The sequence below is a fragment of the Phytophthora parasitica genome (assembly GCF_000247585.1).
Source record: "Phytophthora parasitica INRA-310 unplaced genomic scaffold supercont2.10, whole genome shotgun sequence".
NCBI classification, from domain to species: domain Eukaryota; phylum Oomycota; class Peronosporomycetes; order Peronosporales; family Peronosporaceae; genus Phytophthora; species Phytophthora nicotianae.
Window position 1 is genome coordinate 1,448,098 of NW_008648996.1, and position 13,730 is coordinate 1,461,827.

General features: G+C 48.2%; 10 protein-coding genes across 11 annotated transcripts in view; 2 read left to right on the top strand and 8 right to left on the bottom strand.

Moving 5' to 3' along the window:
• The window catches only part of PPTG_06968 (hypothetical protein), a gene marked incomplete at both ends in the record, with an annotated part of 1,815 nt that extends 1,223 nt beyond the window's left edge, over positions 1–592 (top strand). The window contains one exon of the mRNA XM_008901024.1: positions 9–592. Within this exon, the coding sequence (XP_008899272.1) occupies positions 9–592 (584 nt within the window). The remainder of the gene's footprint in view (positions 1–8) is intronic.
• A 199-nt stretch (positions 593–791) lies between these two features.
• PPTG_06969 (hypothetical protein) lies at positions 792–1,931 on the bottom strand. The gene is made up of 4 exons (XM_008901025.1): positions 1,580–1,931; positions 1,294–1,456; positions 1,033–1,230; positions 792–971 (listed from the first exon to the last, which is right to left on the bottom strand). The coding sequence occupies exons 1-4, from the start codon at positions 1,825–1,827 to the stop codon at positions 939–941; spliced, it is 642 nt and encodes a 213-aa protein (XP_008899273.1). The 5' UTR covers positions 1,828–1,931; the 3' UTR covers positions 792–938.
• Positions 1,932–2,067: 136 nt separating this feature from the next.
• PPTG_21989 (hypothetical protein) lies at positions 2,068–2,934 on the bottom strand (the record flags this gene model as incomplete). Its single annotated transcript, XM_008901157.1, has 4 exons — positions 2,068–2,097; positions 2,172–2,369; positions 2,434–2,770; positions 2,840–2,934. 4 exons carry the CDS (start codon positions 2,932–2,934, stop codon positions 2,068–2,070), a joined length of 660 nt encoding a protein of 219 aa, XP_008899405.1.
• A 122-nt stretch (positions 2,935–3,056) lies between these two features.
• PPTG_21990 (hypothetical protein) lies at positions 3,057–3,434 on the bottom strand (the record flags this gene model as incomplete). The annotated part of the gene is made up of 1 exon (XM_008901158.1): positions 3,057–3,434. One exon carries the CDS (start codon positions 3,432–3,434, stop codon positions 3,057–3,059), a length of 378 nt encoding a protein of 125 aa, XP_008899406.1.
• A 556-nt stretch (positions 3,435–3,990) lies between these two features.
• On the bottom strand, positions 3,991–5,100 carry PPTG_06971 (hypothetical protein). The gene is made up of 2 exons (XM_008901026.1): positions 4,972–5,100; positions 3,991–4,905 (listed from the first exon to the last, which is right to left on the bottom strand). The coding sequence occupies exon 2, from the start codon at positions 4,658–4,660 to the stop codon at positions 4,061–4,063; it is 600 nt and encodes a 199-aa protein (XP_008899274.1). The 5' UTR covers positions 4,661–4,905; positions 4,972–5,100; the 3' UTR covers positions 3,991–4,060.
• A 229-nt stretch (positions 5,101–5,329) lies between these two features.
• Positions 5,330–6,241, bottom strand: PPTG_06972 (hypothetical protein). The gene has a single exon (XM_008901027.1). It carries the CDS (start codon positions 6,201–6,203, stop codon positions 5,391–5,393), a length of 813 nt encoding a protein of 270 aa, XP_008899275.1. The 5' UTR covers positions 6,204–6,241; the 3' UTR covers positions 5,330–5,390.
• A 306-nt stretch (positions 6,242–6,547) lies between these two features.
• Positions 6,548–7,045, bottom strand: PPTG_06973 (hypothetical protein; the record flags this gene model as incomplete). The annotated part of the gene is made up of 1 exon (XM_008901028.1): positions 6,548–7,045. One exon carries the CDS (start codon positions 7,043–7,045, stop codon positions 6,548–6,550), a length of 498 nt encoding a protein of 165 aa, XP_008899276.1.
• A 620-nt stretch (positions 7,046–7,665) lies between these two features.
• PPTG_06974 lies at positions 7,666–9,008 on the top strand. 2 transcript variants are annotated; one of them, XM_008901030.1, is made up of 4 exons: positions 7,666–7,739; positions 7,872–8,261; positions 8,326–8,640; positions 8,722–9,008. In XM_008901030.1, the coding sequence occupies exons 1-4, from the start codon at positions 7,710–7,712 to the stop codon at positions 8,770–8,772; spliced, it is 786 nt and encodes a 261-aa protein (XP_008899278.1). In that variant the 5' UTR covers positions 7,666–7,709; the 3' UTR covers positions 8,773–9,008. The 2 variants fall into 2 exon arrangements, with proteins under 2 accessions (XP_008899278.1, XP_008899277.1); XM_008901029.1 differs by having other exon boundaries at positions 8,326–9,008.
• Positions 8,851–10,542, bottom strand: PPTG_06975 (hypothetical protein; the record flags this gene model as incomplete). Its single annotated transcript, XM_008901031.1, has 2 exons — positions 8,851–8,882; positions 8,940–10,542. The coding sequence occupies 2 exons, from the start codon at positions 10,540–10,542 to the stop codon at positions 8,851–8,853; spliced, it is 1,635 nt and encodes a 544-aa protein (XP_008899279.1).
• A 209-nt stretch (positions 10,543–10,751) lies between these two features.
• Positions 10,752–13,472, bottom strand: PPTG_06976 (hypothetical protein; the record flags this gene model as incomplete). Its single annotated transcript, XM_008901032.1, has 3 exons — positions 10,752–12,850; positions 12,903–13,310; positions 13,380–13,472. The coding sequence occupies 3 exons, from the start codon at positions 13,470–13,472 to the stop codon at positions 10,775–10,777; spliced, it is 2,577 nt and encodes an 858-aa protein (XP_008899280.1). The 3' UTR covers positions 10,752–10,774.
• Between the last annotated feature and the right edge of the window lie 258 nt (positions 13,473–13,730).

Consider the following 13,730-nt stretch of genomic DNA (forward strand, 5'->3'; position numbering starts at 1 on the left):
TCTCGAAGCTGTGCGCAACATGCCGACAAAGAAGACTGCCTCGCTCGAACAACTTGAAGCTTATGTGAAGTTCATGACTCCTCGTATGGACTTACTGCTGGACTTTCGCATGCACAAGCCTTTTCGCAAGCTGAGATTCCGCCGCTACATTCTCGCGAAGAAGAAACTGCGTCAGCTTTGTCAGAGGTTGACTGCTCAAGCGGGAAGGAGAACGGTTGTTGGCTTCGGTGACTGGAGCAACACCGACGTGAGCGGGCTAATCAAAAAGTGTCCGGCGGGTCCAGTTAACTCATTCCGACGAGAGCTGAAGAAGCACTGTCGCGTGGAAACGATTGACGAGTTTCGAACAAGCAAGCTTCACTCGGTGTGTCATTGCAAAATGAAGAATCAGTACAGCAAGCGTCTATGCAAGAAGGATGGCGTCGAGCGTACATTGAAGGTCCACAGTGTACTCCATTGCACCAACAATGGCTGTCACGGTATGACTGTGAATCGAGACGAGAACGCTTTGAAGAACATGCTGATGCTTCTGATCGAGTGCAAGCTATGTGGTCAACCAAGACCACTCGCGTTTTCAAGACCAAGAACGTGAAAACAACGGCAAGTGTCCACGGGTGCCTCGATGCAGCAATGTGTCGAGGAGGCTCGTAGCAATCTCTCTAGGACAGCCTGCTCAGGCATTATTATCTTGTTTGCTCTATAGAGTAGGTAGGCGCCAATAAATTACGTTTAATATTTTCAGTAGTACGATCGCCAGTGGCCACGCATATTACATCATTTTAGAATTCAAACGCGTTCAAATGGCTGCTGGAATCGCCGCATTCAGCGACAAGATTCTGCCAGCTCGTAGTTTTGTTTGTTAAATTTCAGATTACTGCGCAGTAACTCGTATTTTCAACTAGAAACGAGACGAGACAACGGGGTAAGACAACGCGTCTTTACTTGCGCAAACTTTCATCCATCGTGTTGATCTATAGAAATTGTCACAGAGTGTTATTGATAAGTCTAAGAGAATGAGTCCAACCCACGTACCCAATCGACCTCCTTCTTAGCAGCATTCTCCAGCTTTCGCGAGAGATCAGCGATCTCATATTGGTGCAGTGCCAGCTCGTCTCGCAGCGATTCCACTGAGCGCCGCTCGTACTGCTTGATCTCGGCTTCGACTCCTTGTAGGCGTGATAATTTCGCTTCGAGTTGCTGGATTAGCGTCTTCTGCTGGCGGACTTTTTCCTGCAAGACAAGGTGCAGTGTTTTAAACCTTCTCCTCTTGCGGATTGTCAATTTACCACAAACCTTTTGGTGGATAGCACGACCCAGCGTTGCTGTTTGAGCTTCCATTCTGCGGCACAGGTCAGCGAGCTCATCGTCGTTCAGGACGTGCACGTGCTGTCCAGAACGAAAGACTTTTGACGGAGCGTCAGAGGTTGCAGATGTAGATTTTGCTACCTTTTCAGGGCTAGTGTAGAGCAGAAGTAAATTAGTGAATACATGCACCGATCAAATCAGACCGGAATGTTGGGACTACTGTTGGAGAAAATGTTGTTAGATGAAAAACCGATAGTGCTCAAGGTGTGCATACATTGTTCGTGAGATCTGTTGGCTGGCAGCTAGAATCTGCTTGTCTCCCTGCTGCTGACACTTGTCTTCGCCTGGACCGCGACCAGAAACTTCACGCGTGTATCCTTGTTCCTCGTCACGACCAATTTCCCTCTGATTGATACTGTCCGATGGTCTGTCACTCTGACCAGAGGTGGCGTCCTGGGAGGTGCTACTCCGAAACGTGGAGACATCGATATCGGTCGTCAACAGGTCCTGGATTTCAAGCATTATTGTTGCGAAGGCGTGGGTAGAGCAAAAGCGGAAGTGAGGACAAGCTGCATTTGTACCGATGCACCGCTCTGATGGATTGTCGTTAACTCTGAACAGGAAGTTGCAGCTCAATGTCTCACTGTGTGCACATGACGAATAACATGAGACGTTTTAGTAATATAGATCCTTGAACTTCTTTTTACCAAATCGATTTTTTTGTTTTACTGTTAACGCTACCGAGTCAAGAGTGCTATCTGTTCACTTTCGGATGTTATTCATTGCATTGATCTGCGTAGATTGAGAACGAAAAACAACACGTAAGTCATGAGAACACAAGGATCTAGGAAGTTTACAAAACTCACCCAGTCCAGTTCCTCCTGTGCTGCGGCCTGAACTTTATCCGAGAGGTCAGCCGCTTCATCCTTGTGAATTTTGAGCTCTCTCTCCAGCGACTCGGTTGAGCGTTGCTGGTATTGCTTCGTCTGAGCTTCCAGCTCTTGTAGACGTGCTAGCTCCGCCTGCAGTTCCAGAATCTGGGTCTTTTGCTGCCGAGCTTCTTGCTGCGCCAAAAATCTCTGTTACACTTCCGAGTTCGCGTTAACAATTCCAGCATCGATATCTCACCTTTTTGCGCTTCCGATAGCGACGCGACGCCGTTTGCATCCGCAGTTTGCGACGAAGTTCATCAAACTCGGCCGAGTTCATAACATGAACCCGTTGGCCAGTCGGTAAGACCTTCGACATTCCGACAGAAACGGATGCTCTTGGTTGTTGGTGGGGTGACATAGAACGCCGTGCTGTCGATTGTTGTGGGGCAAAAGCGGTAGCGGTAGGAGCTACAACCTGGGCCGGTATCGCTGGTAACGCTGCAGTAGGTGGCGGCAGATTCGGGGCACTCGCAGCTGCAGAAGAGCCAATTAAACCCAGATCTCCACCGAGGAAACCAAGCATTCCTGCGTTCCTATGTAAGGATAAACCAACCATAGAGTTAATGACGCTCATGGCGGTTGTAATAGCGAAGATTATTTACGCAAACTGTGGCGACCATGGAGATCGTTGATAAGGCGGTGACTTCGACTCCATCGGAAATGGTGGAGCTGCAGCTGGGCGAGTTGTACAAGACATAAGTGAACTGGACCTGAAATGATGAGCCACATTGGCGACAATGAGGCCAACACTAGTTAGAATATTCTAGGCTACAATACTACAGTCATGGCACTCCCTCCTTTCAGGAAAAGGATGTCAAATTAGCGCAAACAACACGACAGCATAGAGACAAGAGGTGCATACATTGAGTCCTGCATCCGCTGAACGAAGCCTAGAGTTGCTTGCTCCTGCTCCTCATCAGTTCTGTATCCTGCGGGGTATTTTTCCTCAAAGTTGTCGCCGCTAGACGGCAGGGTCACCAAATGAGACGATCCGCTTCGTGTTTGGTCACCGACATCCAGAAGAGTGCCCTGTACGTCGCCGTTATCACCATGATTGGTGTCTCCACTCACAGAGCTGTGGTTCGACCCAGTAATCGAGGAGTTGTGGCTGTCAGTGGTGACGCTGCTAGTTGTCGGCGAGGCCGATCTGTCTTGACTTGGGCTGTCCGAAGCCAGAAGCTCCAGCACCTCCACCATCATGGCGCGATCACTCGAGCTGGGGCCGAAAAGATGAGCTGGTTGCCGCCACGACATTGAAAGAAGAATGATAAAAGGGAAGTGGCTTACTGAATAAGTCAAATCTGGGACTCAGCGTCCCAAGTGAAAGGTGAAATTTTGGCCTTGTCATAGTCTCTTCACTTGGACATCACACAAGAAATATTGTTGCCAACACGAACGCACCGTCCCATATATCGGTGTCTCTTTGCCTCCGTATCATGTCGCTGGAGAGCTTTTTTTTAAGGAGGCCTACGTACCGCTCTTGTCATGACGAAGTTGCATAAGGCAACCAATTCCGCAAAGTCAATGAGATAGTCAAGCACGGCCGTTGCAACGTAGACCCCGCTGAATGCACCAATGTCGGGGATATCGGGGAGATAACACTTTGGTCATGACGATCTCGTCGTTTTTCAAGGTCTTTGGAACGAAAATGTGTTTCGTATGAAGTGCACGTCATGGTGCTTTGCATTATTGGGCTTAATTGGCAATACTTCTTGGTTAATGTAAAAAATAATAATAAAAAAAGAAGAAAGATTGTAACTACAGGTGTCTTGTATTAATGCCAGAGCCTTTGGTAGTGTCTTAAGTATTCTCTGCTAGAAAGACTACGTTCCAGCTTGCGCGATTAGGACGAGGTCATTCAGGTCGCTCTCTGCGTTCATCCCCCCAAAAACCAAGAGTCCTTGGCGTCGACTCTTCTCGGTTGTTTTCGATGGCTCCTGTATCCACACAGTGGTGCTACAATGTCCAAATCGCTCTGGAACCTCCGACGAAGACGGCTCTGCCTCCTTAGAGCCCACTGTCACCGGTATCCAAGACCCCTCATCATCGGAATAGCGACAACAGTCTCCGCAGATTCGTCTTCCGTCCCAGCCTCCAAAGGCGATCAGCTCGTTATTGACAACTCCAGCAGCTAAAGAGCAGCGATTCCATTCACAGATTGGCACGAGTTGCCACGTCCAGTTGCTTAAGTCGAGTGTAGCCATGTCTGTACAGACTTTTCCGTCGAAATTGCGACCTCCTGCAAAGCAGACTCTAGTTTCGGACAGATGCAGCGCATAATGGAGTTCTCGAGCCTCAGGGATTTCACCTTTAGCAGCGCATTTCTCCCATCGCAGAGGCTCATTATCATGAATTGGTACGTGGAGTAGAAAGAGATCGTTGGAGGCGCCATACTCAGGCGAGGATCCACCGTAGACAAGCATCTTTCGACCTGGTAACGCAATGGCGGCGTGTGCATTCCGCGGAAGAGGGGCATCACCTTCGGTTGTAGCCTTAGTCCACGTAGACGTCCGTGTATCGAAGATGTGGACGTCGTTGTAGATTTCCCTTTTTGCAGCATCGAGACCACCAAAAATGTAGAGTTTAGCTCCAATAGGGACTGTAGAGTGACCACTTCTCGGTGGTAAGCTACCGCTCGAAGGCTTGATGACTGTCCATCTACGTGTATCTACATAGAAGAATGCATTAGTCAAAACTTTTATTTAATTCTCTTGGTTGTTACTGTAAGTTTTACCCAAATCAAAGCAATGTACGTCGCCGAAGCTCTTTCCTTCTCGATTGGCACCTGCGATCAAATAAACTGCCCCTGTTTCGTCAATCTAAACACCGATTAAGGATTAATACTATGCGGTTACTTTGCAGTATAGCATCAAAATACCCGCGTCAAGGTCGCGCCTCCACGTGGCGCTGGTTTCCTCGTCGTCTTCCCCTCATCCAGCGATAAACTCTCAATCAGGTACACGCGTGGCGACTCAATAGTCTCCTCTTGATTCGACGACGCCATCAGCAAAGACTAACTGAAACAAGATCTAAAACCGAAGGGCCACAGCCTACTGCAACCGACTGCGACTTCTACCAAAATATTCGTTCTAAAAAAATAGAAGAGCATTTTTTTTAGCATTGAACGTTATGCTGTTATCTACCATCTCTTCTTTATCTCGTTGGTGGAGGAGGCGGTACCATACCCGTCGGAGGAGGTGGAGGCGGATAGGCCATCCCCATCGCTGCTGGTGGTGGAGGCGGTGGCACCATTCCCATGCTCATATACCCCATTGCACTCTGGTCAAAGTGTGGAGGTGGAGGAGGTGCGTCCATTCCTGGAGCAGCTCCAGCTGTAAAGGCGAACATCGTGTGAGGCTTGAGTTTATTGGGATTTCTCTGAGCCAACAGCCTTTCAGCCTCCGAGCCGTGGCGTTCATTGTGACTGTCCTTCTTGAAGGCATATTGTACTACCACCTGTCGGTTGCAAAGGTACTGGCCGTGCATACACTCAATAGCCAAGTCGGCAGCCTCGAATGAATCGAAGCTGACGAATCCAAACCCTTTACTGGCCTTGGTGTCTGGGTCACGCATGATTTTGGGGGTCTCGACGATGCCTCCAAAGGCAGAAAAGGTGTCGTACAGCAACTTCTCGTCCACTTCTGGGTCCAAATTGCCAATAAACAAGTTGGCGCCCACGTCCAGATTCTTCCTGTCATTCGACGCCTTCTTCACGCGGATCACGCGTCCATACAGTTGGATCATATTGAGCACTTTGACGGCGTACTCGGCGCACTCCTCGGTGCGGAATTCCACGAAGCCATAGTTCTGGTGCGCGCCTGTGACCTTATCGCGAGGCATGTGTACGTTGCATACACTACCGGCTTGGAGCATCAACTCCCATAGAAGCTCCTCCGTCACGCGGTCGTCCAGGTTGCCCACGTACACCGTCGCGTCCTGGTTGCGCTGCTCGATGGCTGCCGACATGGTGACGAATGACTTATGAAAAGAGATATTCGTGTGGTAGACATAAAGATGATGAGGAAGCCATTATATAGTGCACAAAAGTTAGTCCACTATTTCAGAACGTCTATTTTAGTACTTTCTAGAATTTGTTAGATTTTTGTCCGTAAACCAGAAGTTTGGAAATTCGCGCAGTATTTCGATACTCACGGTACTTGCCACTTCAACGCTTGTTAGAACGATTTCGAATGTCGTTCCGTCATAACTTCTGATTCCGCATTTTTTGTCTGCAAATTATCTAGCATCTTCTTCATAAGACTCGGACATTATTGGCTTATAAAAGACTACCTTTTGCACGCACAGGTTCTCTAAAATGGGTAAGCACTTTTGAGTTTCTTCATGAACACGCCATCCTTCATCGGCATCTTAAGTAGTGCCGCATTGAGCGGCGTCTCATCCCAATCTGTATTGTTTAGATAACTCCGGGCGAGATCCGAGAGCTGGTTCCAAGTGATGAGGTCTTGAAACTCGCCTGTCTCGTCGGTGTACTTCACCGCGGTGTTGCCGTAGATGTGGTTGTAGTAGTAGGCCACCTTCAAGCTGTTGCCATCCAGGTACTTCTCCGGCGGAGGGGCTTCTTTCGCCCAACCAGCTGCAGCTGATACGGACACGCCGAGAATGGTTGAGTTATCAGCGTTGGGTTTGTCTAGCCACACGATGGCGTATTCCCAGCCGTGGCGGTGGCCGAGGAAACGAAGGACCGGGAACGGAGCACGCGCCTTAGGGAAAAACCAGGCGTACATGATGGCCCACTTGTCCTTGACCCACGTTGTCCGAGCGTAGACTTGAGAATCCAACCTTTGCATTCGCCGTCTTGAGAACCACTCCAACTGAGACCACCACTAGTAGCGCCATCCTTCTGGACTGCCGGGTACGGGTGACAACCGTCCTCAATCTTGAGTTGGGGCTTGTAGTTGAGAACAGCCTTTTGGGCATCGGTGACGGGGATTTGTTGTGGAAACGGTCGAACCTCGCCGTGCAGGATGACATTGTTCAGTCGTAGAGACCAGGAACTGGTCTTCGTTCTCAACTCGCCTGCCACTACTATTTATCTTCAGGAATAAATACCTACAGATGTCTCGATAGATGTTTCTCAAGTTCTAGCTACTTTTTACCGTTAAGATAAATTCTTTGTAGCTACTTCTACATGTATATGATTAGGTAAGTAGACACCCACAATGTAATCTGAATCCGAATGGTAGTTACCGCCGTGCATAAGCCAAAGATGTCTGTACATACTGCGAAAAAAAAAAACAATGTCATCGTCGGGTATTATCAAACGGAATCTATACATGTATTTTGGGAAAGGGATTCTATTTGGGTGGGGCTTATAATCTGACGTGTACGCTAATTTGGCATCTTCAAGGTACTCAACATCATTACAGCCAATCACATCCGCGATCTTGATTGACACGACCGTTCTTCGCTATTCTTCAAAAGACCACCAGAACGTCTGAGATCTGGACTACGATGGAGCTCGTCGCGCGCGTTCTAGCCCACGTACGTGTATACAACGTAGATCACTAGACACGGAAGAGCTCGCTCAAAGAAATTTAGCACGCGGCAGCTTCAACCGTTGAAGTTGAAAAGTCTAATATCTCATCTGTGCATCATTCTGTATTTATTTTGAAGAGCCTGCCGGTGCTGGTGGTGATTCTCGTCGGCTATTGGATGGGGAGTGGACTCACAGCCTACGCAGTGACAGACGGCATAGTGACTGCTAAAGACACGTCAGGATTTTCATGGAGTCACGGAGACGCACGTGTGTTTAACTGGCACCCGCTGCTCATGAGCTTCGGCTTCGTCTTCTGCTCGATGCAAGCAGCACTGGCTTACATCTCATTGCCCTTCAGCCACGCAGTTAACAAGCGTATCCACTTGTCGCTGCATGCTCTGGGCTTCCTGAGTGCAGTACTGGGCGCTGTGGCTGTCTTCCGCTTTCACAACGAGCATAGCATCACCAATCTCTACAGTCTTCACAGTTGGCTCGGACTCGGTGTCTTGATCCTGTTCTCCGCCCACGTATGTGCATTTTTATTGTAGATTAGTGATTGATTCTATTGCTTACTGACACCTCTCTATTTAGTGGTTGGGCAGCTTTATTGTGTTTTTCTATCCTGGTGCCGAGAAGAACGTTCGTGCGTCTATCGCTCCGTATCACATTGGAATCGGATTGTCGATTATTGGACTCGTAGTCGCGACTATCGAAGCCGGTATCTTGGAGAAACTCGCGTTCAACGGGAGCTGCAATGTCAACGGCGAGCTGAACGGGAAGACTGTGAAGGGCTACATGACGTCGGATTGTGTTCTGGGTAACGTCATCGGCTTGTTGGTGGCATTGAGTCTAGTGGCGCTGGTCGTCACGATCTGGCATGCGAAGCACCAGGAACCAGCGAAGCAGGTGGGGGACGAAGCCACTCCATTGTTACTGGGCAGCTCGGGTGATGAAAAGACTGAGATCTCTGTCTGAATGTCTTCAAAGGACAAAGCGCAGTTCTCCATCGGACTTACTGTGCATCACAGTTTACATTAGTCCAGTCAAGTAGACAGTGGACCAATAACACGGTGTTTTAGGCAATATCCGGGTTATTTGCTGCTTTATCCGTCAAGGTCAATAGTTGAATTGGACGGCGTAATTAACTCCTAAGTGTACACACACGTTATTAGTAGAGTTAAGGTGAAATGAGCAATTTTGCTTACCATAGTGCATCAGCGGCATGTGTAAGATGAATACAGTCCATACAAAGAGATGACCTTGTACAGTACACATCTGAGTCTCTAGTACAAATGCGAGTTGATAAAGTGGGGAAATTCCAAATTTCCGTTTGAGAATGAAGAGAAGACCAACGAATCCGGTCATCTCGACCGCTCCGAACATTAAAATGTTGATAACATCATTCCTCAACTTCTCGGGGGTCGATGACGCTGTTTGTGGGTAGTAAGGAGCCGCTGGTAGCTCAAAAAGAATCGGTAAGTATATTGCGTACAGAAGTGGCAAGATACACTCGATATACTCCGTCATAAGGAGGTATTCGGAATGAAAGAGTGCCTGGAGTGCGTCACAAGCAGCCTCTTTTGTTGTGACACTCTTCATAGTGGCCTTAGCTGACGGGAGTGTGTCTGGCTGCATCAGTGTGAGAAGTCTGGAGGGACCGGTTGTACGCACTTGCGATGCATTCAAAGCTGGAATTTTCTGTTGGTTTCTTGAAATATTTTCTAAGAACGCACGACTTTCGTCCGCTAGTGGTAATGGAAATGGTGCAGACACTCGAATTCGATAGCCATGCGCCAATGTCTTTGGAGTTTTGAATACTTTGCGTAGCATAACTGGTAAATCTTCCACGTAATTTATTGAGCATGATGTTCCAGGTGTGATGACGTTAGCTTGGCGAAAAATACCCCGAAGAGCGACGAGCACATGGAAGCCGTCTGAGGCGATGATAAGTAAAGTTGTGAGCATTGTCTTTGATATTTGCATGCAAATTGCAACGTAGAAGACGTTAAAAACATCGACCGAGAAGACCACGATTGGACCGACGTATTCATGAAGACCTCCAGCTGCATTGGCAATAATAATTTTGGTGATGTGCTTGAACAAGGGAATCACGATGATGAATACAGTTTGCTGGGGTCCTGAGAGTCGATAGAAGATCGCAGTGAAAATTGGATACGCCATTGCCACTGATCCTTGAGCAAAAATTACCGTGGCTTGCGCTTTGATCTGCTGGCGAAGAATTGGCGACTCGTTAAGTCGCTGCCTTCCAATGACCAGCAACGTAAAGCTCAAGACAATCAGCAGATACGGTCCCACCATTAAAATGTATCCAAACGGAATCGGGAATTGCCACAACACTGCTAGAACAAACGCCACAGATACATCTACAATGGAAGTTCCCAACGTAATAACAGCAGCTCCAGTGTTGGAGATGACCCCTGGTAAAATGGCTTCGCGGACTTGTAAAGCGACACCAAACGAGACGGCGACTAGAGCCAAGAACCAGCGGAACCAGAAGGCGTAATTTGCTTGCCAACCCTCGGATGGGGATTTTAATGGAGTGCAATCGATTAGAAGCGTCACTGTAATTGCAGGAATTGGAGTTAAGATACAAATAGCGACGACACGAGTGATGGAGGTGCGCTTGTAATAGTCTCGAAATGCCAGAAGACGCTCGACGGAGTACTCGCTCCGGTGTCCAATTTGGCTTTGACGCCATAAATTTACGAACCAGAGAAATGCTTCTTCACATTTACTTGCATTCACCGCTTGCTCTTGATCATGATGTGTATCTGGTTGGACCCTCATCGAAGCGCGTCAGCCTCGTGGACTCTTACGACGAGACGTACATTTGACGTTACCTCCGGCCCAGAACGCACGGCTCGGCTAACTATGGCCTGGTCAGACCAGCCATTCTGGTCTCAAGTGTTGAAATTATTTTTTCCGGTCCTCCTCCTTGAACAGAAAATTCGTTTAAAAAATAGCATGAAACGATAGTTGTAAAAAAGAAAAGTATAGGAACGTAATATGAATAAAGGTATTACAACGCGTTTATGACCGAGTTGACACTTCTCAGTAGCTGTGGCAGTACCAGACGAAGCTCTTGCTGGTTATTGGATGAGTCGGTTATATCCTTGTCTTCTGTTGGTTCACTGTCTTCTTTGCTACTTCCGTTCTTTGCTGGCTGGTTATCGCTGATAGCTCCTAGAACTTCTTCAATAGTTCGGCGTAGATTCATCGCATCGGAAGTGAAAATTTCCACACTTACTGCCTTGATGTCCTTGGACAGTAGCAGGTTGTAGAGCGCTTTACTTGCGATGAGTGTCATATCCAGGTCATCCACCGCAGCACACTCGACGATTCCAACCAGTAGACTGCGGACATCAACGTCATCGTTGTCAACCATGGGACGAACAGATAGTAAAGCCTGACGCGTCTTGTGGTCAAGAGCAGCGTTCATCAAGACGCCACACACTGTGTATACGACTTCACGGTTGCTGTGGTTAAGCAGAACGACAAGACATTCCAGCACCTTGAGGTCATCCATGTACTCCAACACATCTTTAAACCGCGACAAGTTTCCGTAAGCTCTGGCAGCTTCTACCACCGCTTCTTCGTTCCTGTCCAATAGAATTCGAGCCAGGAGCTGCGTGATGACAACGCGGCTGCTTTCAATGAAGCAGTAGTCGTTGCTTTGGGCTGATCCCTTCGAGTCACTGGCGGTTGCTGTGCTGTAGTACGACACGTTAGTGATACAGCTTACGGTATTCAGCATTAGCTCTTCATCTCCCACTCGTTGTGATACTTCCAGGATGTCCAGTAAAGGTGTCAGAGCTTCGTATCCGTTGAGTTGAGCACCCACGTCTGCGTTGATTGCTAGGTTTGCAACCACGCGGACGAGTTTGATCAACACTTCCATCGCCTGGTCTCCGTCTACAGTGTAACGACGCTTTTCTTTCTCGTCTTTGGTCTCTGAGTTCCGAGCGTTCGAGTAGCGAGCAGTGTACAACTTTAACACTTTCAGTATAATTGAAATCCCGGAATTTGTGGCGATCAAACGCCGATTCTGATCGTTACCGGCACACAAATTGCCGAGTACGAAGAAGATGCGGACGAAGAGTAAGTCTTGGAATCGCGTGTCTGAGTGCTGTTGATCCGTGATTGAAAGCCACGAGTTTTGACGAGGGTCGATGAGTGTCATGAGGTTGTGTAGATTGGTGGCGTTCTGGTTGATTTGAGCTCGTGGAAGCTCGTGGAGCGTGAGTTTACTCAAGATACGCGAGATGTTTACCATAAGTTCTTGGTGGGATATGAATGCAGGGATCATTCCGCACACTCGTAGAGGGATGTGAGCTTCGAGGAATTGTTTGTGGTTACTTTTCGCGACGGATAAATTGCGTAGGATACCGGTAGTTTGGATCAGTAACTGCGCGATCTCCTTGCTTGTAGCTGCATCTTCAGAGCGCCACAACATGGTCTCGCCTAGAATGGCAATCGCACGGTTAGTTGCCAATAAGCGAGTCATCTTGTCCTCAGCATTCGAGATGTTTTTCAGTGTTCCAGTCGCGTAAATCAATGCCTTCATGGGAATTTTCTGCTGTGAAGAGAGGGTTACAGCGTCATCACTATCGTTAGTGTTCTTGTCGTTCTGACATCCTGAAGACTGGTTGCTAGTGTCGGTAATAGCGTGAAGTATTGCCTCCACATAGCGAACGTTGCAAAAACTGCCATCGTTACCGCTGTCCTTACTGAGGACAAACAGGATCTTACCCAGTTTGATAATCTGTGCACTGGTCCCATCGCTGTCATCACTGCAGCTACTGTACAGAGCCAAAAGGGAAGGCGCAAGCTCCAACACGCAGTCGGCATTAGTCGCCCAGGTTTCGAGCAGCACGTTGGAGAGTTTGTCGAAGAGCCGAACGCAAAGAATCGCGGTTGCGGCTTCTGCCGGGTCTTGAATTTTGTTGCCAGCTTGAAGAAACGAGCTGAGACCCACAAAATTGTCCACTAATTCACGCAATTGGCCAACTTTGGTGATAAAATGTGGCGATTCTGTTTGACCAAGTAAGTCACTGATACAGCGCTCAATTCCGTCGTAAGATTGGAGCAGCTCCTCCTATAACAGCAACGTTAGATCAAGTACGTAGTACAAAGTTGAAGAGTCTTACATTCGAGGGAAGACTTAGAGAGGCCTCCGGATCAAACTGTGTCCCCACTGTCGCTTGGATGTCGTCACTAGCAGTCGATAACTCGACTTCGGACTCGTCATCTGACAGAATTGGGGCGTGTACCAGCTTGAGGCTACTAGATGAGGCTGATATAGACTTTTCAATTGGCTTAACCGTTGCTAGAGGTCGAGCCTTGAGTCCACTTGGTCGTGGTGGAAGTTTTGTGGGCATTGGTACTAATGGCGTTCGTTGCTGCTGCGTCCTCTGCTGAGCCATTTGATTGAGCTCTGCCGCTGTGTATGAAGAGCTTGGACGCGATCCTGGACGATAATCATCTCCGTGGAAAAGCGGACGACTCGAAGACTGCGGTGTGAATGGGCGTGATGGGTTTTTGAGCGAAGCTCGGGCCTGTTGAGAGCAGAGTCAAGTGGATGCTACAACCTCCTCTTCCTGTTTAAGTTATGGCAACGCTGTTACCTGTGATAAAACGTGGGAGATCCCTCCTCGAGCGATGCATGCGTCCATCGTAAGACACTGTGTTAGCTCTTCTTGGAGTTTGAATGTAGCCATGTTTATTCGCGTCGTTTCGTGCTCAAATTTAGCACATCTTGAAGTTGTTTCTTGAATGTGGCCATATAATGCTCAAACTGAACTAAACGCCAGACTCACGCTGGTTGTAAACGTGCGCTGGGAAGTAATAGTGCTGCTGAAAACACTGATCTCCTGTAATGAACTCCTAACGCACAAGATTGCTGGACACCTTTTTTTAAATGTATGTGTTTCGTGTAACTTCGTAGCACATTTTTTAGTAGCCACCAATACAGGACC

What these genes read in the sequence shown, in the direction of transcription:
- PPTG_06972 (XM_008901027.1), bottom strand. Translation starts at nt 6,203, where the DNA reads ATGTCGGCAGCCATCGAGCAGCGCAACCAGGACGCGACGGTGTACGTG.
- PPTG_06969 (XM_008901025.1), bottom strand. Translation starts at nt 1,827, where the DNA reads ATGCTTGAAATCCAGGACCTGTTGACGACCGATATCGATGTCTCCACG. An exon ending in GTCGTGCTATCCACCAAAAG is followed by an intron (nt 1,231 to 1,293) that starts GTTTGTGGTAAA and finishes CTTGTCTTGCAG; the next exon opens with GAAAAAGTCCGCCAGCAGAA. An exon ending in CTAAGAAGGAGGTCGATTGG is followed by an intron (nt 972 to 1,032) that starts GTACGTGGGTTG and finishes CAATTTCTATAG; the next exon opens with ATCAACACGATGGATGAAAG.
- PPTG_06974 (XM_008901029.1), top strand. Translation starts at nt 7,710, where the DNA reads ATGGAGCTCGTCGCGCGCGTTCTAGCCCAC. An exon ending in TCGCGCGCGTTCTAGCCCAC is followed by an intron (nt 7,740 to 7,871) that starts GTACGTGTATAC and finishes TTTATTTTGAAG; the next exon opens with AGCCTGCCGGTGCTGGTGGT. An exon ending in TGATCCTGTTCTCCGCCCAC is followed by an intron (nt 8,262 to 8,325) that starts GTATGTGCATTT and finishes CTCTCTATTTAG; the next exon opens with TGGTTGGGCAGCTTTATTGT.
- PPTG_06971 (XM_008901026.1), bottom strand. Translation starts at nt 4,660, where the DNA reads ATGCTTGTCTACGGTGGATCCTCGCCTGAGTATGGCGCCTCCAACGAT.